This window comes from Podarcis raffonei, chromosome 1 (genome assembly GCF_027172205.1).
Source record: "Podarcis raffonei isolate rPodRaf1 chromosome 1, rPodRaf1.pri, whole genome shotgun sequence".
In the NCBI taxonomy this organism is placed as follows: domain Eukaryota; kingdom Metazoa; phylum Chordata; class Lepidosauria; order Squamata; family Lacertidae; genus Podarcis; species Podarcis raffonei.
The window spans coordinates 96,548,144-96,573,313 of NC_070602.1; the positions used below are offsets into that span (position 1 = coordinate 96,548,144).

A 25,170-nucleotide genomic window follows, 5' to 3' on the forward strand; every position below is an offset into this window, starting at 1 on the left:
TAAAAACTCTGATGTCTTGGGGAAGCGAGTTTGTTGTTCTAAATCACTTTTCATTGTGCAACCTGAATTAGCCAGTGTGTGACTGAATCCCACCTAAAAATAGCAACAGTCTGGAAATGGCACATTTCTTGTTTGTTTTTTGGCAGGTGCATTCTGTAAAAAGTCATTGATACAGTGCTTTAGTGGTGGATTTATACTGGATTGTTCACACATCAATCCACTTTATTAGTTGTTCTGCGAGGCTTTCTTGATTGCTGTATGAAGGCGTAGCCTTGCACTAGACTGCAACAAAAGTGGGACCCCAAGCCCCCCCCCACTCTGGTATATTTGTGGTATTAAAAAGTTACAGGATTAAAGAATGAAGTTATAGGACATGCACTGATTGGAAACAAGGCAGTATGTCCACCCCAGACTTTTTGCAGGCACAAACAGTATGGAAACTGGATCACGTATAACAATCTTAATATCCCCCCAGGCACAACTCAGCATGAATGCACAATATAAAAGGCACCTGGAGGAGTCATTTCACAGTTGCACAACTCTTTCTGAACACTATCCAGCTTGTACACTCTATTCATGTTGCATAGTTTTGACCAGCTCAGCTCTCCTGAAATACTGGCTATCTGATTGGTTACTGTAGCCTGATAGGTTAGTGGGAGGACTTGAACACCAATTTAAGTTAATGAAAAACTACTACTCCAAGGGCAGGCAGTACAAAAGCACAATTAAGTTTATCGGGGGCAAGCCTTTGTTGAAACTAATCTTCAGGTGAACCTACAGAAATGAAAATTGACATTCATAGTCACATTCTGCCTAAGGAGTGGCCTGATCTAAAACAGGTAATAGCTAGACTGGATATTTGGTACAAAAGCTCTAGGTACAAGTATTGCTTCTGATTGCTATGAATGTTTTCAGCTGAGCTTTATCTCTCATACTTCTGGGCTTTGAGAACTCCCTTCTGGGTATATTTTTTTAGGCTGAACTCTTAAAGAAGAAGATGACTGATCTTAAGTTCCAAATGCTTCTGGCCCCCTAGCGTTTGCCAGAGGGCATTTTGACTATTCCATTAATTTGAATCCATTAAACAAAGATGTTCTGATAGTTGCTTGGTAAAGCAGACAGGGTTCTCTGTGTGTTGTTGTTTTAAAAAAAATACTGACAGGGAAAAGTCCCTTTTCTTTTTCACCTTTTAATAAAAATGTCAAGTTTTCAGCTGCATTGCTGTGAATCAAAACACAGTGGGTTTGGATAGTGTTCAGTGAGATTGTTTTCTCCCCCCCCCCCTTGTTTCAAGCCACATTTGCAGTGTTGCACTTTTGGAGAGGGGATGGGGATGTCTTCACACGCATGACCTTTTTGGTTTCCCCAACCCTGGAAAAACAACAACCCAGAATTCTAATTACCTTATTTTTCACTCTATAAGGCGCACCAGACCACAAGACGCACCTAGTTTTTGGAGGAGGAAAACGAAAAAAAAATTCTGAATCTCAGAAGCCAGAACAGCAAGAGGGATCGCTGCGCAGTGAAAGCAGTGATCCCTCTTGCTGTTCTGGCTTCTGGGATAGCTGCGCAGCCTGCATTTGCTCCATAAGACGCACACACATTTCCCCTTACTTTTTAGGAGGGAAAAAGTGAGTCTTAAAGAGCAAAAAATACGGTAACTAAGTTGCCATCTGCACCTACATGATGGCTGTATCACAAACACAGACCCTGCTTAAGTATGAACTGAATGCAGCTTATGTTTTCTAGTCAGATTGAAGCTGGTTTGAGGGGGTGGATGCATCAAAGAAGAGTTTCTCAATAAACTACACGATCGGTACTGTGGCCAAAGTTATGTGTATGCAGCTTGAAAAACTAGCAGTGGGAGCGCTCTGGATGCAGAGTAAGCTGTAATGTGAACATACCCCTTATCGGCATCTTTCTTCATTCACTGAAGGCATCATTGAGTTATTGGTATACGGTGCAATCCTAAGCATTTTTATTCATAAGTGCTACCATTCAGTGGGACTTGTAAAGGTAAAGGGACCCCTGACCATTAGGTCCAGTCGTGGCCGACTCTGGGGTTGCAGCGCTCATCTCGCTTTATTGGCCGAGGGAGCCGGTGTACAGCTTCTACGTCATGTGGCCAGCATGACTATGTCGCTTCTGGCGAACCAAAGCAGCGCACGGAAATGCCGTTTACCTTCCCGCCGGAGTGGTACCTATTTATCTACTTGCACTTTGATGTGCTTTCGAACTGCTAGGTTGGCAGGAGCAGGGACCGAGCAACGGGAGCTCACCCCGTCGCGGGGATTCGAACCACTGACCTTCTGATTGGCAAGTCCTAGGCTCTGTGGTTTAACCCACAGTGCCACCCGCGTCTTACTCCCTAGCAAATATATCTAGCATTGCAGCCAATGTATTTAAATGCATAGAGCTATTTAATTTATCAGAATATATCAAATATCTTTATATTGGGTGATATCTAGTATTAGTCCTACTTGGAGTAAACCCATTGATATCACTGAATTGGCTCCCAGTACGTTTCCGAGCAGAATTCAAAGTGTTGGTGCTGACCTTTAAAGCCCTAAACGGCCTCGGTCCAGTATACCTGAAGGAGCGTCTCCACCCCCATCATTCTGCCCTGACGCTGAGGTCCAGCGCCGAGGGCCTTCTGGCGGTTCCCTCATTGTGAGAAGCAAAGCTACAGGGAACCAGGCAGAGGGCCTTCTCGGTAGTGGCGCCCGCCCTGTGGAACGCCCTTCCAGCAGATGTCAAAGCGATAAACAACTACCTGACATTCAGAAGACATCTTAAGGCAGCCCTGTTCAGGGAAGTTTTTAACGTGTGATATTTTACTGTATTTTTGGTTTTTATGGAAGCCGCCCAGAGTGGCTGGGGAGGCCCAGCCAGACGGGCGGGGTATAAATAATAAATTATTATTATTATTATATGAAGTTAAATAGCTAAGTCCATTAATGTCAATTGGTCTATTCACAGTATGACTGAGACTGGATACCACTCAGCATTAGAAAAAAACAAAAGTTTGAGAATTTATGCTACTTACACTGGGTTATTAAACAACCCAGTAGCATACACGATGCTGCAGGAAATGACAATTACCTCGGAGGGAGTAAACCTCACTGAACTCAACAAGACATACTTCTGAATGTCTTAGATGTATATAGCTGTGGTCCCCTATAAAATGCCCAGCCCACTAAGTTGGCTCAGAAGGATACTATGGTCAATGGCATTAAAAGCAGCTGAGCGATCAAGGAAGAATAATAGAGATGTACTCCCCCTATTCTTCTTCCAATCTATCAGTCAAACTATTTATTTCAAACTATCAGTTGACTGTTTCTGGGGTCTATATCTGGTCTTTAGTTATTTTCAGCAAAACTCAGAAGTTCACATTAAAACAATACTTTGACTGGGCACACTATGAACTAAGAGTTAGGTAACTCTTTTTACTAACATACCAACCTTATCTTAAACTGGTGGTAATCAGTGCATAACACGTCACTTACAAAAAGAACTTGATTCTGCAGAGGGGTGTTGTGGGGATACTCCATGCAAAATGCAGTTTGACATCAATGGAAAACAAAAATTGCAGGTTTTGTGCCAGGTTATTCATGCAGATGCATTAAAGTTGCCTCTATGTGAACTAGTTATTGGCTATTTCAGAGTACCTTTTCAGTCTCTCATAATGAGATATTTCAAACCCAAGAATCTTTGAAATAAAAGAAAGCTGCCTTTCTTTCATCTGCAATCCCCAACCCCCAGATATTAGAAGAGTTTTAAACCTCTCTGGGAGAATCAATGGACATTTCACTTGTGTATTTGAAGCTTTTCTCTGCTCTTTAAATATTAATAAAAGAAGGTGACCTTCACCCCTGCTTCTGAAGCATAGAGACTGAAAGGGAGAATCAATATATGCCTACACTAATGATTAACTAATTACAGCTCAGCAGATTTTTTTTTTTTTAATTTATCACAAACCCAAGATTTTACTCCTGGTTTCATAATAAAGGCTTAGCATTAAATGCACATACTTGGGAATAAGCCCCACTGAACTCAGTGGAACACAATTCCGAGTATCCTGCATTGTGCTGTAAAAGTCCATTTTGGTGGAATGGGAAGTAGATATTTTCTTAAATCCTAACAAAATTCATCCTGGTGGTAGCCCAGTCCCATCCCATCTCCACTGCAGATGTGGCACCACTATGGACATCATAGGACAAGCAGCTGAACAGTACTGTCCTGGACCATTCAACTACAGGACAGCTAACATTCTGTGTGCTTTAAAAATGGAACTGCCCCAATAAGAAAGAAATCCAGGGTGGTATAGCAGTTAGAATGTTGGGCTACTAGTATTGAGAGACCAGGGTTCAAATCTCCACCCAGCCATGAAGCACTCTGTATGACCTTGGGCTAGTCACTGTCCAACCTACTTCACAGTATTGTTGTGAAGATAAAATGAGGATGGGGAGAACTATGTATGCCACCTTGAGGTCCTGGGAGGAAAAGTGCAGATTTCCTGTCTTTTATGCCATCATGGGCTGCTTTTATCCAGAAATGAAAAGGCCCTCTGTCCTCTTGTGTCACCTTCTATACCAATAAAACAGGGTCAGTGGTTGTTGGTGCTTTTGACCCCAGCATTGGAGAAAGGCATTGCAGCTCTTGTGCTGGTCATTACTGCACTCATTGTGCTAGAACCTTAACAAGTTAATTGCAGTAGGTTCCATTAGAACACAGTCCTAACCATGTGTCATCAAAAGGAAGTACTACTGAATCCAATAGAAGTGGACTTTAGTCCCAAGTAAATGGGGTTAGGATTGCAGCCCAAGTCACAATTGCAATGGGACCCAAGTGCAATTAAATTGCTGTGGGTAGAACCCATAGATTATTGCTTTCAGCATGTTTTATTGTTAATTATTTATTCTGCTGGAAGCTACCTTAAGCATTGGAAGACTAGTCCTAAGAGATCCAGTCCATCAGGTCTAGTCTAATGTTCAGCTAGTTCAGCACTCTATTTCTAATAGGGGCTGGCTGCCTCCTGGACTACATAAACAGAGCCTGAACACAACAACAACAACAACAACAACAACAACAACAACAACAACAACAACAATTTATTATTTGTACCCCGCCCATCTGGCTGGGTTTCCCCTGCCACTCTGGGCGGCTTCCAACAAAGATGAAAGATACACTAAAATGTCACATATTAAAAACTTCCCTGAACAGGGCTGCCTTCAGATGTCTTCTGAATGTCAGGTAGATGTTTATCGCTTTGACATCTGATGGGAGGGCGTTCCACAGGGCGGGCGCCACTACCGAGAAGGCCCTCTGCCTGGTTCCCTGTAACTTGGCCTCTCGCAGTGAGGGAACTGCCAGAAGGCCCTCGGAGCTGGACCTCAGTGTCCGGGCAGAACGATGGGGGAGGAGACGCTCCTTCAGATATACTGGCCCAGGCCGTTTAGGGCTTTAAAGGTCAGCACCAACACTTTGAATTGTGCTCAGAAACGTACTGGGAGCCAAAACAAGAGTTTTAAATGTGCAATCACTCTATTATTGACTTAACATTTCGTAAGTAGCTATATATTTGAAACTGGGCTCCATAGCTAAGAGAAATTTTTGGAAACTCCCAAAATAGCCCTACATCCCTATGGTCACAATTTGGCTCTAGTCAGAATAGTTCTTCACATGATAGCCTTAACTCCTGTTTCCATGGCTATGGATTTAACCATATGTATACTTCTCCTCCTAGAGATATGGCTATGGTGGATGGATTCAGCTGGAGGAACACTGTGAGGTAAGCTGTGTTTCTGACCTATGTGACCCATGAATAAAAAGTTATCTAGGAATATATATTAAAATTATGGGAAAATCTATATGAATAACCCTACTGAATTAGTCCAAAGATTCATCAAATTCAGCTTCAGATTTTTCACAGTGGCCAGCCATATGCTTCTGGGAAGCCCACAAGCAACACATGAAGGCAACAGCCCTCTACTGCTGATGTCCCTTCCAGTTGAGGTATTGAAAAATGATACTGATTCAGAACTTAACTAATAGACTGATCCTCCATTATACTGACTACCCACCCTTTAAATCTAAACAAATATCCATCACCACATATTGTGATAATGAATCCTATGAATTAATTAGGTCCTGTATGGAGGTGTACCTTCTTTTGGCTGTCCTTTTTTAAATATAAATTTGAAAGCTCACTCTCTCACACACATAAGAACATAAGAAGAGCCTGCTGAATCAGGCAATGACCCATCTAGCCCTGCACCTCACAGTGGCCACCCAGATGCCTGTGGGAAACCTTCAAGTAGGACCTGAACACAAAAGCACTTTTCAGTAAGTAGCCATTAATAGCCTAATCCTCCATGAATTTGTCTAATCCTCTTTTAAGGTCATCCAAATTGGTGGCCATCACTGCCTCCCGTGGAAGCAAGTTCCATAGTTTAACTATGAAGAGGTACTTTATTTTATCTGTCCTGAATCTTCCAACTCTATAATATTATTTTTGAGGTAAGGCAGTCAGAACAGGGCACAGTATTCCAAATGTGATTACAACATAGATTTGTATAATGGGATATCAGTGGTTTCCAAGCATGGAATTTGCCTTTTTCACAGCTGTTGCACACTGGGTCAACATCTTCATCAAGCCATCTACTATGACATCAATGCCTCGGTCATGGTCAGTGACCACCAGTTCACGAACACATGTTATCTTTCAAACTGTTTATATTGAGAAATATGTACAAATACCGTACACATTTACAAAACCAGGTGGTGTTATGGACACGAGCCATGTGGCACTTAGCAAACTGAATGGTGAAAATTGCAAGAATATGTTTGTCTGCTTAATGTGCCTGAAAGACAGAAAATATACGTATATCTGGAGGGAAGGCACTTTGACCAACTAACTCTCTCATTCATAACATGTTACTGTGCCTTATTTTAATGGAAGTCATGACATGAGCAATGACACCTCTCTGTACATGCGAACCCTTTCCTATACCTGATTTGTTCCATTCACTAAATATTTAATAGAGGTCCAGGTCCTGAACTCAGTCCAACCCATTTTAAATGAAATGAATCTGGCCTCAAGCAAGCTCATTAGCTTATTTCTGCTTCCCAGGAGTAAGTAATTACTTCAAGGCCATTCCTACACTGCCTGTAAACTGAAGCCTGCGGAGAGAAAATTCTGATTAAATAATATGTACAGAGAGGGGAAATCCCACAGCTCTTAGCTAAAAAGTAAAGGACTAAGGAGCAGTTAAAAACTCACATGGTTTTTAAATAACCCATGGTTATTTGGAGTTATTATATAGAGAAAAAGTGAAATTATGCCCTTTTCAGTTTGCGCCAAAAGTAACTGCAGAAAAAATAAGAACCATTGTATAGATCTGAACAAATACAATATCCCAAACTCTGAAAATCTCTTAAGAATTTTGCTTTCTTCACTTTTGCCCTCTGAATCTTTGTCTGAATCATTTTCTTCACGTCTCCATAACAACCACTGCCTAAAGCTCATTCCCTCTGAAAAGCAACTTTTAACAAGCTCAAGGATCACATCTCAAATTTGCCATCACCTCAGTAGAATGAAAAATTATTGTACATGACCTAAAAGCTGGCCTAGATTTATGCCTCTCTGGAAATCAGATACAGTTGTCTGATAATAATTTTGTAAGGTTAAACACCTGAAACAGCAACTTTAATTTTTATTTTTATTTTTTATCATTTATACCTAAGATGCAGTGACAGCAATTTAGTGATCTCCATAACAATCAAGTGTTAAAAGAATTTACTGGATGAAGAACGTACTGCTAATTAAAAATACCTTGTCTGTTAATCATAATATTCAGCATTCATGAGGTAGATGCTGGAGAGTGAAGGTACAGTGTTAGAAGATGGCTGCTCCACCGCAATTTTACATGGAGGCTACATTTGCCCCACCCACCCCATAGTCCGAGAAAGGCTCTGGGGCTCACTCCTTGCATGAAGGTAGTGGTGCAAGGAATCACACCACTGCAGTGGCCAATGAGGTGAGGGTAAGGGCTGCCTTTATAGGGGAAGCACCACCCTCAGATGGCTTTGACAGCAACTCACCCTCCAACCCTGTAAGATAAAGGCATGTGGAGTTGTTGTTGTCCGCCCCCCTCCCATTCCTGTGCAATTTCTATGCCTGCTAGTGTTTATGGTGGTGGACACTTTGCATTTGTGGTGGACAGTCATTATTTTACACCAAACGCATGTCTCATCATGAGTCTTCACTTCAGGGATATGAGGGCAAAGAGCTCTCACAACTGGTTTTGTGCACCCTAAGCAAGCATACTGCTTTGGTACAGTGGAGGATGCTGTCCGCTCACCAGTGCTGAAGTGATCAGCCACCGGTCTGCTTGACTTCTGTACATGGAAGAGAAGGCACCAACATGCCTTATTTCTCAGGCAACTGGCTCCTGTCACTTCAGAAGTTGAGGCAGCTTAGAGCAGGGCTTCCAAGACTCTCAATCCTTGGGGAGGTTTATATTTTAGGTTTTCAATTTGATATATTACAGAGTTACTTTTTTTGGTTAAAGGTAATTTGAGCTACTAGCTTTATTTATTGTTTTGGCTTGGTAAAGCCACCATAGGGTGCCTTGACCACATCATTTTTCATTCAGTAATTATTTCATTGGAATGCACTGTTATGTGGTGAGAGCTCAGGCTTACCACATCAAGGGAAGCTTGTTTTCCCTTGGGTAGCAAATAACATCTCCCATCACACAACATTAAAATGAAAAAAGAAAAACACACTTTGCTTCAGCTTTACTATATCATATATTATTTCCTCAAAATATTTTATGCAAAAAAACCCAGGTATATATTGAGGTTCAGTTTCATCATCATCATCATCATCATCATCTGACCAAAATGGTATTTTCTTGTTTTTTGCTAGAATTTATGGAAGTCAATATCAATAGATGTTGGGAAATACTGTAATAGAACCCACTGTTTATGTTATAAAACAAAGATTTAGCATCAAGAAAGGAAGCCTTAGATTAACTTTATGAAGAACTCAGTGTGGCAGTCGTAGCTTGCAATGGAAAACTAATTTTCTCTGGATCCATGTGTGTCGAATAATTAACTGCAAAGCCTCTGAGAATCAGCTCCAAATTAATTTTAACTACAGATCCAGCAAATAAATGCTTGTATTAAATATATCTGGGTCATGTGTGTTCATGCTGATGATAGAATGACTGTGATTTAAGCCCACACCTTTTAATGAGGAAAGAGCTACCTCCGTCCGTCTAATTGAACTAAGCAGATTTGTTTTCATTCTGCATTGGGCTTGCTATAGTCTGCACATCACTAATGCAGATGGAGTGGGGGAGCCACTGTTTTTAATTAGGACATTGCTCATTGGAGATTCCATCTCATAGCATAACCCTTCAGGCCATTGGAAAGGCTATTATTTCTCTTGCTACAGTCAGCATTTATTTATGAGGGTTTAAAGGAGAACCCCTAGAGAAATTATAGTCTTTTTAGTATTGCTTCAGTACTGCAATGATTCCATATAACAATCTGCCAGCCAAAGAACCACACAACTTACTGTGCATACCAAAAAAATATTCCCACTGATCATAACAAAATGAATCCCCATCATCTATTTTTATACAACAAGATGCTTGATTCCACCAGGTCATTTCCATCTTCTCTAAACCGTTTGGTGCCTGTTATGTAAAAGTCAACAGAGGACTCATATATCCATACTCTGTAGGAATATATGCTTAAGTTCTTCCCTCCTGGCACTTTGGAAAATAAATTCTTGAAATATATTTGCCAGAGGAATCAGATGGTGGCACTGTAATTATAGCTTATGATATTTGGAGCAATTTTCTTGAATTGTGACACAGCTGCCAAGTCATTCCAGGAGCCTGCCAAAATATAATCACAATGAAATTTGGGGGGTGGGGGTAGAATTGAGGTTTTAAAATATTTATCAGTTGTTATGAATGATGTATGAGGCTAGTAACATATTCAAGGTTTAAAATGTCCTTGGTCTCATGGACTTATTAAGAACTTGCAAGAAACCCACTGGGTCAAAACACAAAGTTGTGAAGGTGCAGATTACTTTTTAGGCAGGCAGAATTGCTGTACTGTATTGCTTTCAACACCCGCTAAAACTTCTTTGTTTAAGGAAGCCTAACCGGATGTGAATTTGTAATGTGTAATACATAATGTGTAATTATAATACAGATATTTGGTTTGAAACTGCTGTTTTTATTTACATTTTTATAAAAAAAATTGTGTCAACTTGCTTTTTACATTTGATTTTATCTTTATTTTTAATGGAGCATTTTATATTTTTTATGTAAACCTCTTAGATGTTTTTGTTGATTAAGAGCTATGAAGTTTTTTTTAAAATAAATAAATATATTTAGTCCAAGAATAGCCGAAGTAGTATCGTCCATATGTTATGAACTACAATTTACAGACACATGGCTTTGCTATATCTTTTCTTAAAGATTTTTTACATTATAAACCATGTTATGTGTTTTAATAGTATTTTTTAAAAAATAAATGAAGAGTCTAGGCTCCTTTGGGAAGGAAAGCAGGATATAAAATTAATAAATAAAAAACTTCTATCTGCCTCAACTTCAAGTGATGGGAGTTCTAGTCCAGCAACATCTGTAGGGTGTCAAATTGGCTACCCTGGATTTAGCTCACCCTCATGATCCATCACAATCATGGAAATTAAATACAGCATGGATTCCTGCCATATGGCCCCAGTTTTCTAGCATTACCTATGTGTCACAGTAAACTGCTGTTATGTTAAAAAGATCAGGTCAGCAAAAGCCGTTGGGAACTAGATTAATAAATAACAGACAGGAAATATATGAAAATATTCCTTTAAAAGGAAATATAATAACATTTACCTTAATAACTGTTCCCCATTTTTTACAGAGGGAAGCCAAAATGATGAAAGATGGGAAACTTTTCAGAGTTATCCAAGAGAACTGTTGGGATCCAGAGGTTCGGATTAAACAGATGAACCAATCAGGTACTATCAGTATGGATGTGTACTATGCAGACGTCCAGTATGGCAACAGTAGCTTTTAAAAGATGCTTTTGCAAAGCATTAACAATTGATTTTCAGAATATATATTGCATTTTTGTTGAGTAAGAAGAGCTAAAGCAGACTGCAAAATATATTACTACAGAAATGCACCGATAAATTTCCATCTACATTCAAACCTGGAAGCACCAAAGTAACAGTTCAAGTGTTCCTCTTGAAGAGCCATTCACTTGTAGTGGGTTATTTTTCAAAAATATTCATTAATTGCCTCCCTCCAGGAAAACAGGTTCAAGTTTATTTCTAAAGTAGTTGATTGCTATGTAGTGAAGAAAACAATCCCAAAACTGTCCCCCCCCCCTTAGTAGTCCTCGTTGCTCATAAACAAACTACTCTGGAATAGTTTGCTTATTTTTTAAAAAAATATTTAATGGCATTTATAAAACAACTTTTACTAATTTTGTTCTATAGGAGTCACTGTCCAGGCCCTTTCTACAGTTCCTGTCATGTTTAGTTACTGGGTAAGTCAAGTCAAGGAAAAGAACTACAGCATTTTTGTATCATAAAAATCAAGCAACCATGAACTCCACATGCAAAAAGGAAGGCAGAAATCCTTCTGATTAATCAGATACTTTGCAATGACAGAAGGCTCAGGAGACTAAAGAATGTCAACAGATGTCATTGTACAGATGAGGTCTGATGGATTATAAATAATTGTGTATAAAGCTGAATATATTTGTCTTATTTCTCAGATATATTGATAATGGATGGAAGCTAATTATTAATAACATATCTGAATATTGCTCGTTATAACAAAATTAGTTGCTTTATTCTAATACTAAAGCTTAACTTTAATTTTAAAATTGGCTTCTCCCAACCTACATGATTGTGAATAAATTCTTAGAGCCAGATGGGCAATGTGTCCAGTGAGGGCTCAGAAACCAGAACTAGTCTGGATGAAGCTTCTAGGTGATAGAATGGAATTTAGCATTTGCCATTCAGGTTCCATTTTTGTTCTACTTGTGCATCAAGAGGCATCAAAGAGCAACACTAACAACGCAGGCATCTGCTCCAGTTATGGTGGTGGCTAAAGAGCTTTTGTATTTGGCGCTACATCTAGTAGAAAATCACATCCAGAGTTTCAACCCATGACCTCCTGCACTGAAAAGGGGTGGGTCCCATCAAATATATATATTGCTACCCCAGCAGGACTTTAACTAATTAGCAGTATCTGTGTGTATAAGGAGTTGAATTCCTGTCTGTAGGGAAGGATCTCATTTTCTGGATGATTGCTGTGTGTTACACAACAGTAGCAGTTGCAAAGAATTTTGTAGTATCTGTGTGTTTTCCAGGTTGTACTTTGTGTGTATGGTGCATTAGGTTGTTTTCATGGATTGGTGCCTCAGCAAAGGAAAAGTAGACCATCTCTAGTGTTTGTGCTCCTTTTTTTCTTCTTAATTGTCCTGCTAAGAGACCATAGGTTCCTAGCTAAGCTATCCTATTTAGTTGTTCTGTGAAGCAAAGGGACTTAAATTCTAGAGTTCTGCATATGCACTTTTCTTTGAGACGCCACCTAAAGGTTATTTACACAACCAACTTTTGTTTCTCTCCCGATTTGAAAACCACATGTTAATTCTTTCTTCCTTTAATGATTCTTACCAGGCCAAACCAAAGGATACTCTAGACCTGTGCCAATTTTTAAATAATGACTTAGCCACTACTGTGAAGAAGTTCCCAAAGAGGTTTATTGGCCTTGGCACCCTCCCCATGCAAGCTCCAGACTTGGCTGTGAAGGAATTGCATCGTTGTGTGAAAGAGCTTGGATTTCCCGGTGTGCAGATAGGATCTCATATCAACAACTGGAACCTGAATGCCCCAGAACTCTTTCCAGTCTATGCTGTGAGTAGACATTCCCTTGTTTCTAATAATAGTAGTAGTAGTAAAATTTATTGTTTAAACCCCATCCATCCGGCTGGGTTTCCCCAGCCACCCTGGGCAGCTACCAGCAGATTAAAAACAGAATAAAACATCAAACATTAAAAACTTCCCTAAAGGAGATGTGGAAGTCTACATGAGCTGTAAACTATAGATATCATCTTATCTTTCACTGAGGAAGAAGGGAAGCATGTAGGAATGGGATCTTAAATGGAGATAGTAGTAGTGTCTCACGTATGTTGAAGCTTAGAGTGACTGGAGTTCTAAAAATGATAACCAACACAGTGCTGTGAATTGAACCTGGAAGACAACAGGGACCCAGTGCAGATGCTGGTGGACCTGTATATGTAGATGCTATGAACTTGGTAGTTCCTGTACATGTAAATGCTGTGTACCCTGACATACCAACTTAATCAGGAGACCAGGTATGGAAGTCCATTCCATGATTCTGAATCATGAACAAGGGTTACTCCCATATAAAATTCTTAATGCTACTAATAATAACAATGAATCATTCATTTTGCACTTAAAATAATTGAAGTGCTTCACACAGAATTTTAAAAAGGGCCTGCACCTACCTAAAGGGTCACAATATAAATGAAGACAAGATGGAAATTAATAAGAAAAGGAGGGGGATAGTACATGTATGTACATCTAAATGCTGCAAATGGACCCAGGCACTGGCTGATGAAGATTCCAGCCCATTGGAGAAGCCCATTAACTGACTTGTAGATCCTCCTAAGATTAGCAATTATTTGTTATATTTTTATCACAACCTTCCTCCAAGGAGCTCAGGAAACAGTATATCTCTTTCTACCCCACCCCAGCACCATTTCATATCTTCACAACAACCCGGTGAGGTAGGTTGGGCTGAAACATGACTGTGCTTTCTGTCCTCAGTCCACAAAAGCATGAGTGAGGAATTTCAAGTGAGCAGCTGAGACTGAATTCTTTAGTTGAGATTCCTGCATTGCAGAGGGTTTGACTTGATGACCATAGGATCCCTTCCATTTCTACAATTATAAGATTCTATGATTATTGCTCTTAGATGTCTTACTCTTGTGTTATAAAAATACCAGACTCTTACGTTTAAACATTGGCAATTGTATTACTTGAAATGTCATAATTTTTGGTTGACTTTTTAATAAACTCTTCCCTACTGCCTCTGATTTTAAGGCTGCTGAACAATTAAACTGCTGCCTCTTTGTGCATCCCTGGGACATGCAGACAGATGGAAGGATGTCTAAATACTGGCTTCCCTGGCTCGTAGGTCAGTAGCACTTACAATTCTTAAAAGACATTCATTCATTTTGTTTGTGAGTAACAGCAATGAGCCAATTTGGCATAGTAGTCAGGGTGTCAGACCCAAGTTCAAATTCTCACTCAACCTGAAACTCCCTGCGTGACATTTGGCTATTTGCCATCTCCCAGCCCAACCTATCTCACAGGGGGTTTTTATAGGGATAAAATGGAGATGGGGAAAAGTGGGCTGTAAATGAAATAATGCAGGAGACACAGCTGAAAATGTACAAGGAAGATTTGCACAACTTTTCTTACAGTTCCTTAAATCCATTCACATCCATGAAGTTTGCATCAAGGGGCTTTAATCAGGATGCCGTTGATTGTTCTAAGTTCCCTAATACAGCAGTCCTCTTAAAATGGCTTTAACTATCACCCTGAGAAGTACTGAAAGGGGGATATATAAATTTCCACATATGTAATGCCTTGCTGCCACATGCCTCTGGGTGGTGGCAAATTGTGGCAATTTACACCCCACACCCACCATTATGAGATAACTGAAGCATAGATTGTGCATTATCCTTGAATAAGTATGTTACCACCTTGGATGCTACTTGGAAGCATGAAATGAAGGTGCATAAATCGCTTTTGCTTTCCTTTTTCCCCATCGGAAGTCACAAAAGACATTACAGATAGGAATAAGATGCTTGTAATTAACACATGATAGAAATTTGCTAGCTTTGTCAGATCTCAAGATTCAATCTCAATAGCACTGTGATCTCAAACTCCGCCCCCCCCCTTTACTCCACATGGGTCTTCAACATTTTTTTCTATTTAAGCCCACATGGGACCAAATGTCTCCTGCCACATCTTAGGATACTCCTAATGTTCTGAATGTCTTTACAGAAGCAGAAGCATATCTGCCTTCTCTGCCATAGCTCTTTGTTTATACTACATTGTTCATTCTCCCTCAAATGAAAATGAAATTTATTTTCAAGAATAAAAGTAGCGATGAGAAGATCAGCTATTTTTAAACTGAATTGTCATCTCTCTTTCTTCCTTCCATGGGGATTATTTGCAACCAGCCAGTCACTGATATGATAATCTGTACTTCCTGTGAGTGAAGGTAGTCAATACAGGGCTTGATTCCAACTTCCAGGGCCAGTGATTTGCTGGAAAAAGAATATCACAGGCAGAAAATGAAGGAAGGTGGAAAGGGGAATGAGTGAGAGTTGAGAGAGCAGTTGCTGAGCCACCTGTGGCCTGGCCTGCCTGCTCAATTGCTTGAGAAATTTTTAAAAAGCATATTGTCCATTCACTCTTCCTTATGGGCAACCTTATTCCCATTAATTGGAAGAGAGAGACACATATATGGCACATTAGGGAAAATTCAGGGGAGGAAAGATCCTTGGTTGTAACCACTGAAGATGGAAGCAGAGGACTATAACCCCAGGTACCAAGGTTCCCTAAAGGTGCTGGTAAAACTTTTCTCAAGCCAGTTGGGAATTCTTTCCACTTTTTATAAATGTTTTATAAACGAAAAAAGATCTGTAGTGTTACACTTGAGGATATGGCAATGTGTATGTAAACAGGCTAAGTGCTGTACTTGTAACAAAACCTTATCAGGAAAATGTTGCTACCTTTTAACTTGCTTGCTTATAACTGGCACTGAGAAGTGCACCATAGCTGCACCTATTAATTTGTTTTTATTTTAAGTACCTAGCGGTGAAATATCAGCATTGCACAGTATTACAACATCAACTGAAGTTGAGAGAGGTGTATAGGCAAGGGGAGGAGAGGAAGTCAATGAAGCATGCAGATTTCTGTTCCCCACCACAAATACAGATTTTTTTTAAAATTGAATTTATATACCACCCTTCACCTAAGGATCACAGAGTGGTTTACAGTATAAAAACAGAAAAATACATACATATGTTGTGTAAACTCATCATATGCATTCATACAACAATGTATTATCTAATTATCTCAAGGGGCAACAAAGCACCATTCTTCTGTATAGTAGCAACTCTACATGGTCACCACAATGAATTAGAACGGCTCACACCCATATGGAGCAGGCAAGCCTTCCCCAACCTAGTGCGCTCCAGATATTTTGAACTACAACTCCCATCATCTCTATGCTGAGTGGGGCTCATGGGAGTTGGGAATCAAATATCTGAAGAAGAGAAAGGAAAGAATGGAGTAGACTTTCATACGGGAAGGTTCCACATCTGTCACACTGCACATTCTTGGAAGTGACTTGCTCTGGTGCAGAGAGACTCCATGCAATGTGGATTTATTATTAATGTGATAGGGTTTTCTATCAAATTACAGCTGTCGTGTTGTTTCCAACTAAGTTTTAGTCAGAGTAGACTCACTGGGTGGGATTCAACTAATGAGGCCCATCAGCATAAGCCCTTTGTAAGGACTTCCACTTGCACAATTGGGTTCCTCCCTTTTCCTCCCCAGTGTCCCCTGAAATTGGCAAGGGGTGTGCGTTGGAGAACACTTAGAACAGCAGGTGAGGAGAGGAGAGGAGAGGGGGATCGCTCCATCTGGCAAGCCAAATGCTGATTGAACAATAAGAAGAGCATGGTGTTGAATTCCTCCTTTGAACTTGAATTAGTCACGCCCATCAATTTCAATAGATCTACTTTGAGTGTGACTAACATACTTAGACAAGTATTCCCCTGAACTGTAACTTTCTGATCTAATTGTTTTAATTGCCCTTTTAACTTTTTTAATTGTTGTGCTTTTAGCAGGCTTTTTATTGTGTATTTAACTACAGTATGTGTGACAATTTTATAATGGATGTAATACTTATCAATCACTTGATAAGGCATGTAAGCTGTATATAAATTAAAAGAAACAACAATAATAATGTAGGGGTGTCTTGTGGCCCCTAATCTGTGTTTCTGATTCACATCTCTCAGGAACATCTATGTGACATGACACCATCACACTCATTTTCCTGGCAATTAGCTGCTAATAAAGTGGAAAGGGAGCAAGGAAACTCTTTGTGTGATCATGTTATAGCATATGTCATCTTTTCTTCGGTTACAGAAAGGTAGCCGTGTTGGTCTGCCATAGTCAAAACAAAAAATTTTTTTCCTTCCAGTAGCACCTTAAAGACCAACTAAGTTAGTTCTTGGTATGAGCTTTCATGTGCATGCACACGAAAGCTCATACCAAGAACTAACTTAGTTGGTCTTTAAGGTGCTACTGGAAGGAAAAAATTTTTTTGCTTTTCTTCGGTGTTACTGGTAAAATATGAATCAGGGACCTAGTAAAGTCAAGTTGGAGTATCAGTTCTTCAATTATACACAGTGAATTTCACAATAATTGTGATAATTTTTTTTTACAAAACTATTATGCATAGAAGTACTGTAGAAATAATTAATAACTCTTTCTTGCTATCAGGAATGCCCTCGGAAACAACCATCGCTATTTGCTCCATGATTATGGGAGGGGTATTTGAATTGTTTCCCAAACTAAGAGTTTGCTTTGCCCATGGAGGTAAGTATCTGAGAGCAGGAAGGCTGGAGGACACACAGAAATCATCAGTATACAACTCTTTGCGCCAACACACACTAGTGATGGGGTGGTAATTCAACACTAGCCCTACTCAAAGTCAGCCCATTTAAGCTATTGGGCATTACACGCTTAGGTTCATTCAGCTGGGGATGGCTAAGGCATGGTAGAGGCAAGGGCAGCACTCCAGGTATAGAGCCAGATTAGACCTTTCAAGGTCAATATCAGGAAATAGCTGTTAGGAATGCGGATGGGGAGGCAGGGATCACTGCATGTGCATTTCATATGCAGAAAGTCCCAGATTCAATCCCCAACTTGAATATATCAGCAATGTCTATATCATTTCACAGTGTTTAATGGTACTCCTAGATATATTCATTCAGGCAAAGTAATTTACAACACATCTTTCTTTTTAGGTGGCTCTTTCCCTTATACAGTGGGGCGCATTTCCCATGGATTCAACGTGCGGCCTGACTTGTGTGCAGTAGATAATAACATTGATCCAAAGAAATACCTTGGTTCATTCTACACAGATTCACTTGTTCATGATGAATGTGCACTGAAGATGCTAACAGATGTAATAGGAAAGGTGAGTGAGATGGTATTTAGCCAAAGACTGCAAGTAAGCTCTCTCTCCTGACTCTTTCGCACTCCTATTGGTGCAAATGGGAATTTCCTTCCTAATGCAAATGACGGGGGGGCGGGGAGCAAAGGATTAAAGCCTCTCTTTCTCCATCATACATCAGATGAGAAGACAAATACTTGCCATGACATGGAAGCAAAGGGATGGCGCCACCTTTCCTAGGTGCTAAACATTCCTTCTCTCTTGCCTTCCTTTCTCCTGGGTGGTAAATGGAAAGGAAGAGACAGAAGCCAAGGCATGCCTCTACCCTTTGGCACACCCTTAGATTGACTCTTCCTTTGCCCAGGAAATAGGAGAAGAATAAGCAGCAAAAAGACTGGTGAGACAGGGGTTACCTGGGAAGAGAATAAAAACTCATCTTCTTGGTATACTTGAAATGATTACGTATTGCCCATCTTCCTCCAGGGACAGTAATAAATATCTGAGAAGGGTCAAATTGAGACACACAAATAATGAAGGAAGTACAGTCACCCTCTCTCTAACATGCCCCAGTCTTTTAACTCTGCCACTTTCCAGGTTGGAAGGTGGATTAGAAGGAAGATTCAGCATTAGGACATGCTAGAGAGAAAATGGTGGCATTTTGCTGGTGCTTTTCAAGGTTGCCCTTCCTATTCTCTTCCCTAATTCAGAGATCACAAAGATGAGAAGTGATACTTGAACATGCCAGCAGTCCACTTGATCTAGATCCTGGCTTTTTGACCTGTTCTGTCCTTATTCACCAATAAAAACCTAGTTGTTGATATTTAATAAATGCATTTGATTGATCCAGTTCCTCCTTTTTTACTTGCTGAGTATTTTACCAGCAAACAATGCTAAAAATAATACACATCAACAATGATATTAACAAAAGCTGATACAACATGGATTAAGCTAGCTCTTTAACTGTGGCTAATTATTGCTTAAGCGCTAGGCTCTTTGGAGATTTGACACTGTCTGACTTTTATACAGTCAGGTAGGAGATGCTGAGGCACCACTAATCACACTCCAACAAATTGTATCTGAATTGTTTTAATTTTGAAGGTTATTTTAATATTCAGCAGCTTTGTGACTTTTCCCCAGTGGAATCAATGCAACTTTCAGAAAATCTCCAGACACTGTGGACTGTCTTGTAAAATTTTCCACATTTACTTCTATCTCTCACTGATGAATTTATACAGCTAGCTGGAATGAAATTAGATACCTTCAACATTCAGTATCTGAGCACACAATCAAAACTTATGCAGGCCATTGCAAAGAAAGAAATCATCAGCTGTCCTGAGCATACCCAGCCCAAAGAGGAGAAATGGCCGGGAGTTTAATTCTTTACTGACAAAGCATGAACTTCTAGTAGCTCTACTGGTGCACCAAATATGCATATACACACTTCAGGTGGCTAAGCAGCTGGAGGCCCTCCCTGAGCTTATGCTCCAGACTGGACCGATGGAGTCGTGGGTGGCCAGCCCTCAACCCCAAACTTAAGTGCCCTCCTCCAACAGCACAAGGGCAAAAAACCTGTGACTCCTTCAACACAGGAGTTGTCACTGTGCCTGTCTCCTCAAGCCCCTCCTGGTCCTGGGAGACAGCAGGGGAGGGGACAGAAGGGATTCTGATAGCTCCCTCCCTTCCAGCCAGCACCATTTCTCCCTCGGCTTCTGGTACATTCTGTCCTTCCTCCCTTGCTCCTGTTTCAGGGGAGGCACAAAACTCATATATACCCATTTCCTTTGGTCCCGCCATCTCTTCCACCCATGCCTGTATCTGCAACCCTTCTGCCAACCCAGCAGTTCGAAAGCATGCGAGTGCAAGTAGATAAATAGGTACCTATGTAACCGTAGGGTGGTGTCCAGGAAGGCCACATTGACCTATCAGCTCAAGGAGAGGGCCTGGTAAGATATGGCAGGGCAGCACCATTATGTATAAAGCAGGGCCAGGCAAAGGTAATGTTTTACATCAAAAATAGTGCACAGCTAAGGGGAAATGAATTCCCTCCAGCCAGTTTGTGCAGACACCCATGTCATACATATCCAGGTATGAGGACTGGCACCTCATTTGTAACCCTCACCCCCCAAAAAGGCACTGATTACCAGCATGCATTTTGGCCCCATGCTGGATATGATATTAGACTATAAGAAAAGTGGCTGTGCAACAGACTGTGGAGACCTAAGTTACACATTCTCTTCCTTTGACCCAACAGAGTGTAATTTGTTTCTCTACTGACCTTCAATTAACTCTTTTAGCAACCATGTAAGGCAATGACTTTTGAAAGTAACAGTATTTTCCAGCACCCTGTTTGTTCTGATGTCTATTTCAAGAACATTAGCAGACTCAGCTGGTGGATTTGTTATTCTGAGCATTAAGGTATATGTTATTATATATGTTACCATAAAACACAGTTACAAGCTTAGAATCATACGAGAAAGAGCATCTAAAGCCCCTAAGGCCATGTACTTTACATATACTTTACATAACAGACTTTTTTACTTTATACTGTACATGGTTGATGAGTCACATGGCTGTATATAGTAGACACATGTAAAAGATCTTGGCCAAACACAGATTTTCCAGAACCTTTGCGCCCAATATTTCCTTTGTCATCTATGGCATACATCTCTTCTTTCATGCTTTACAATAGCTTCCAAAAGACACAAGGCAGATTGCAGTGGGCCTGTGCTTTGACATAACTGTTAAGACTGAAGTGTTTCTTTCAGAAACCCCACGGTGACACCTGCTGGAGACATTTGGCAGAGGGGAAAATATTTTTGTACACAGCCTCCAGAATTTCCTCCAGAATCAATGCTTTGGGCATTTGTTCTGCTATCAGTGACTGTGTTGTTTGATTGTTTTTTTTCTAAGATGTGTTTAGAACATATGTCTGTCTTCCTTTCTCCAAGGAACTCAAAATGGCATAAATAAGGAAATCTCATTTTATTAACCCTGTGAGGCAGGTTAGGCTCAGTGGCAGTACTTGGAGCACCACAGAGACAACTGAAAACTGAGTAAATGTGATATCTAAAAGAGGCAGGGTTTGTTTTATTTAAGTGTCAGTTTGTATTCATTTCTCAGTAAGAAGGAAACAAATGGCTATGGCATGATGGATCACTCCATACACCTTCCTCTTTTGTCATAACTTTACTTTTCCCTCCCTCTACTGTACTTTAACACAGGACATAATTTATGAGTGATCCAAAATGATCACAGTACCTCAGAACCTCCAGCTTTCTCTACCCATAACAATGGAAGCAATTTGCACAGGAAGAACAGCCTTTCTATGGAGAAGGAAGGAAAGGGGTTGCCTTCTTTAAATACCAAATCTTGCTTTCTTCCTCATTAACCATCCATTCAGTAACAGCATATGTTAAAGCAATCACATATACTATATCCACTTACTCGGGAGTGCACCTCATTGCACTGTTTCTCCTACAACAAAAACACTTAACCTCTGAGGTAAATAGTACAATCTTGTACAATTCTCAACTTCCTGGTGTCTTTTACCCACTATATACTCTCTTTTACTGGCTAGCAATTTGCACACAAAGAAAAACCAAAGAGTTTTAGGATATAATAATCAAAATGTGCCTCACTTGTATATAGAGAAAATAATAATGCTCCCCATAGGACACTCTTAAGTTGGAAAATGTGCACCTATTAAATCAAGGACAAATAACTTTTGGCCCCCCAAGTAATTGTTGGATTCCAACTCCTGTCAGCCCCATCTAGCATGATCAGTGGTCACAGGTGGTGGAAGCTGAAGTCTAACAATGCCTGGAGAACTAAAGGTTTTCCTTCCCTGAATTAGCTGCTAATAATGCTATCCACCTGCTTATTTCTGTTTTCAGGACAAAGTGATGCTGGGAACAGATTATCCATTTCCACTGGGAGAACATGAACCTGGAAAACTTATTGAATCCATGGAGGAGTTTGATGATGAACTAAAGGTATTATTACATTTTAAAAAAATCTTTCCATCAGTCCCAGCCATCACAACTTCACTGGCTGGGACTGATGTGAATTGTAGTCCAAATCAGAGCAGGGTTTGTGGTTCAAGAGGGAAAGAGTTGCTTACCTTGTGCCCAGCAGGATTAACAGATTTCTAAGTCTTCTGGCATGAAGGGCGAAATCCCTTTCACTGCACTGGAGTTTGCAAAGCCCAGTGAAAAATGAGGAGCTGATCCCTTTCTTGAGTCCTCTGCATATGCTGAGAGATTCCTGAGAAGAGACAACCACCAATAATGGTTGGCTACTACTGTCCCTGGCTGTTTATTATATTTCATAATTCAAATTCATTTTTATACAAGAAGCCACTGGACATTTGTTTGGAAAGAATCCTGGTGCAGATATATTAATTTCTTTTCAAGCCATTACTGTATTTGTATCCAAAACATTTGTTAAGACTCTCAAAAGCCTCCTTACTTTTTGTTGCAGGATAAGCTCAAGTTTGGCAATGCTCTTGCATTCTTGAATCTTGACAGAAAGCAGTTTGAATAACCTCAGAACTATAAACATTTATTGCAGTGTTGGGTCTTTATGTATAATTATGTATCTACATCCTTATGTGTATGCATCCCCATGAAAATTTCAAATAAAAGTATGTATAATATTTATGGTTTACATCTGGAAGCTTCATGCACCTTCATGCAAGCTGTATGCATTCTGAGCCTTTCAACTGTGTAGATCTGGCAGATTCCCTTGTTATCTACAGAATCAATTGTTTGTTATAGTTTTTGATGTTTTGGGGACTTTCTTTAGCAGCATTCCAAATGGCCAGGTCTGAATTTCAGGAAACATCTCCTCACATGGAACTGCATTACAACAATTGTGGCTCTTGAGCTGTGTTTAACAGAGCACAGTTCATGTAGGAATGCTCATGAAAGTACAAGGTGCTGGATGTATTTATAGTAACAGAAGTCTCCCTACTTGGCCTCACTTGGGAGCTGAAGTGGAGAAATGCATTCAGCTAAGCTCCTCAGCAAAGATATAGTATAGAAAGGACCACATTTGAAGAATTATTAAACATTCTCCTTCAACTATATGAAGGCTACATTTGTTCTATTCATATGCAGCAGAATAGAGTATCTATGGCTCTTTTTCACACATGGAAGAGGGGGAAATTCTTTATTTGAAACCTATCAGTATATTTGCATGTAGGTCTATCGTTTCATTAAATGCCTTCTAACTTGTTCCATGAACCCCTTTGCTCTTAAGCACTTATTTTACATACTGTTCTGTAGGTGATCCTATTAACATGAAGGTGACCGCCTTTTGAATGGGGCAATCATATGCAATTAAATGTAAAAAGAACAATCAGGACAATTCTATGTAAAGCCTAATATAAAGCAACCATTCACAGCAGCGAATAATACAATCATCCTGACAACACAATCATCCTGAGAATACAATCATCCTGGCATTGCTAAGTTAATTAACACCTTTGGTGCGACAGGAGGCCACTATCTTGAGTCATGGCTAAAACACAAAAAATCTAATTTGCTTTGATAAGTTCCTGTTCAGCAATTTTGTGCTGGAGGCTCCCTTTGACATTCTTTTGCAGAGTAGGAGGATGGCTACTTTCACTTTAGTTCTGAGAAATGCAAAACAGGGCAGATGATATCTTTTACTAAATCTAATTTTTTGTTGGTTTGATGAGCGTGCAAATGTTCATGGTACATCAGATTCCTACTCTGTCAGAGAGCCTAAGAGAAATTTAATGAATGTCAGTGGGGGATGGTGTGAGGGAAAGAGAATTGAACCAGAGGCATTATGTCCCAAACACAAGCCTAGCTAGCAGAAATGTAATCTCTGATTGAAGGTTCTGGAGGAAGGAAAGGGGGACAGGCATGAGTGATAAGGAAATCTGCCAGCATAATGTGTGATTTCATGAGGGTGCTGATTCATTGTAACATTGGTTTTGGGCCCCAGGGGCCCTTTCCTTCCTCCAGAACTTTCAGTCAGAGACTATATTGCTGCTAGACTTATGTTTTGGACACCTCTTGTCTGCTCCTCTCAGGATAGAAAAGGCTAGGTTAACAAGCACATCTCTTGCAGAGCTGTTGTGTTCACTTTCCCTCTCTTATCCTCACGAATAAAACCCTTCCTCCAAGCTCCTGCTTTCCTTTCATTGAGGCCCAGATGACAGTTGCCTACTCAAATTGCTGCTTAGCAACTGGGTGGGCAGAAGGAGGATATCTCAAGGAAGGAAGGAAGGAACGGTGCCCTGCTTCAGCACCATTACTTACAGCCCCATTCATACAAGCCCATTCAAGCTTCCTTGTAAGTAAATCCCACTGCGCTCAGTCAGGCTTACCCCCATGTCTGCATAGGGCTACAGCCAGAGTAGTGAAAGGGCCACGTGTCTGCATTCAAGTGAATAGAACACAGCAAATGTCTGCACTGAATTGAGCAAATCATGGAGCGCTCAGACATGTCCCCTTTCGCATCAGACCGCCTTAAATTTCACAGCGGCGCTGAAATCCTCCTTTTCCTCCCTTACATTTTGTCGGGGGGGGGGAGGCGGGTAAGGAGGAGTAAAGGAACCGAGAAGATAAGCCTCCAGGCAGCAGCCGGCAGGACTCAATACTGCACGTATTGCTGCTATTCGATTCCTCTAAAGCTGAGGTAAAAATCTGAAGACGAGCTGCACCATATCATAGAGAGAGAACAGCCAAAGAGTAACGCGCGCGCTTGCCGACTCTGCGGCTCATTCAGAGTCTATGGACAACTCTATGGTTTCGGGGTGTTGTTGTTTATATATGTATGCATACATAAAGCCGGAGAGGAGCGGAAGCCCTGTGGCTCT

General features: G+C 40.4%; 1 protein-coding gene and 1 long non-coding RNA gene across 3 annotated transcripts; one reads left to right on the top strand and one right to left on the bottom strand.

Annotated features, from left to right (window-relative positions):
* The first annotated feature begins 714 nt into the window (after positions 1 to 714).
* ACMSD (aminocarboxymuconate semialdehyde decarboxylase) lies at positions 715 to 22,976 on the top strand. Of its 2 annotated transcripts, XM_053405348.1 has the most exons (10): positions 715 to 839; positions 5,747 to 5,791; positions 10,942 to 11,038; positions 11,522 to 11,571; positions 12,713 to 12,949; positions 14,162 to 14,255; positions 17,645 to 17,740; positions 18,172 to 18,344; positions 22,214 to 22,312; positions 22,800 to 22,976. In XM_053405348.1, exons 1-10 carry the CDS (start codon positions 783 to 785, stop codon positions 22,860 to 22,862), a joined length of 1,011 nt encoding a protein of 336 aa, XP_053261323.1. In that variant the 5' UTR covers positions 715 to 782; the 3' UTR covers positions 22,863 to 22,976. The 2 variants fall into 2 exon arrangements, with proteins under 2 accessions (XP_053261323.1, XP_053261332.1); XM_053405357.1 differs by lacking the exon at positions 17,645 to 17,740.
* Positions 18,345 to 25,147, bottom strand: LOC128421978 (uncharacterized). Its single transcript, XR_008332412.1, has 3 exons — positions 24,679 to 25,147; positions 22,441 to 22,583; positions 18,345 to 19,559 (listed from the first exon to the last, which is right to left on the bottom strand). It is a non-coding gene; the product is annotated as an uncharacterized LOC128421978 (long non-coding RNA).
* Between the last annotated feature and the right edge of the window lie 23 nt (positions 25,148 to 25,170).

Excerpts from the sequence above, each read along its gene's own strand:
- ACMSD (XM_053405348.1), top strand. The coding sequence starts at position 783 with ATGAAAATTGACATTCATAGTCACATTCTGCCTAAGGAGTGGCCTGAT. Across the intron at positions 17,741-18,171 it reads AGTTTGCTTTGCCCATGGAG|GTGGCTCTTTCCCTTATACA; the intron begins GTAAGTATCTGA and ends CTTTCTTTTTAG. Across the intron at positions 22,313-22,799 it reads AGTTTGATGATGAACTAAAG|GATAAGCTCAAGTTTGGCAA; the intron begins GTATTATTACAT and ends TTTTTGTTGCAG.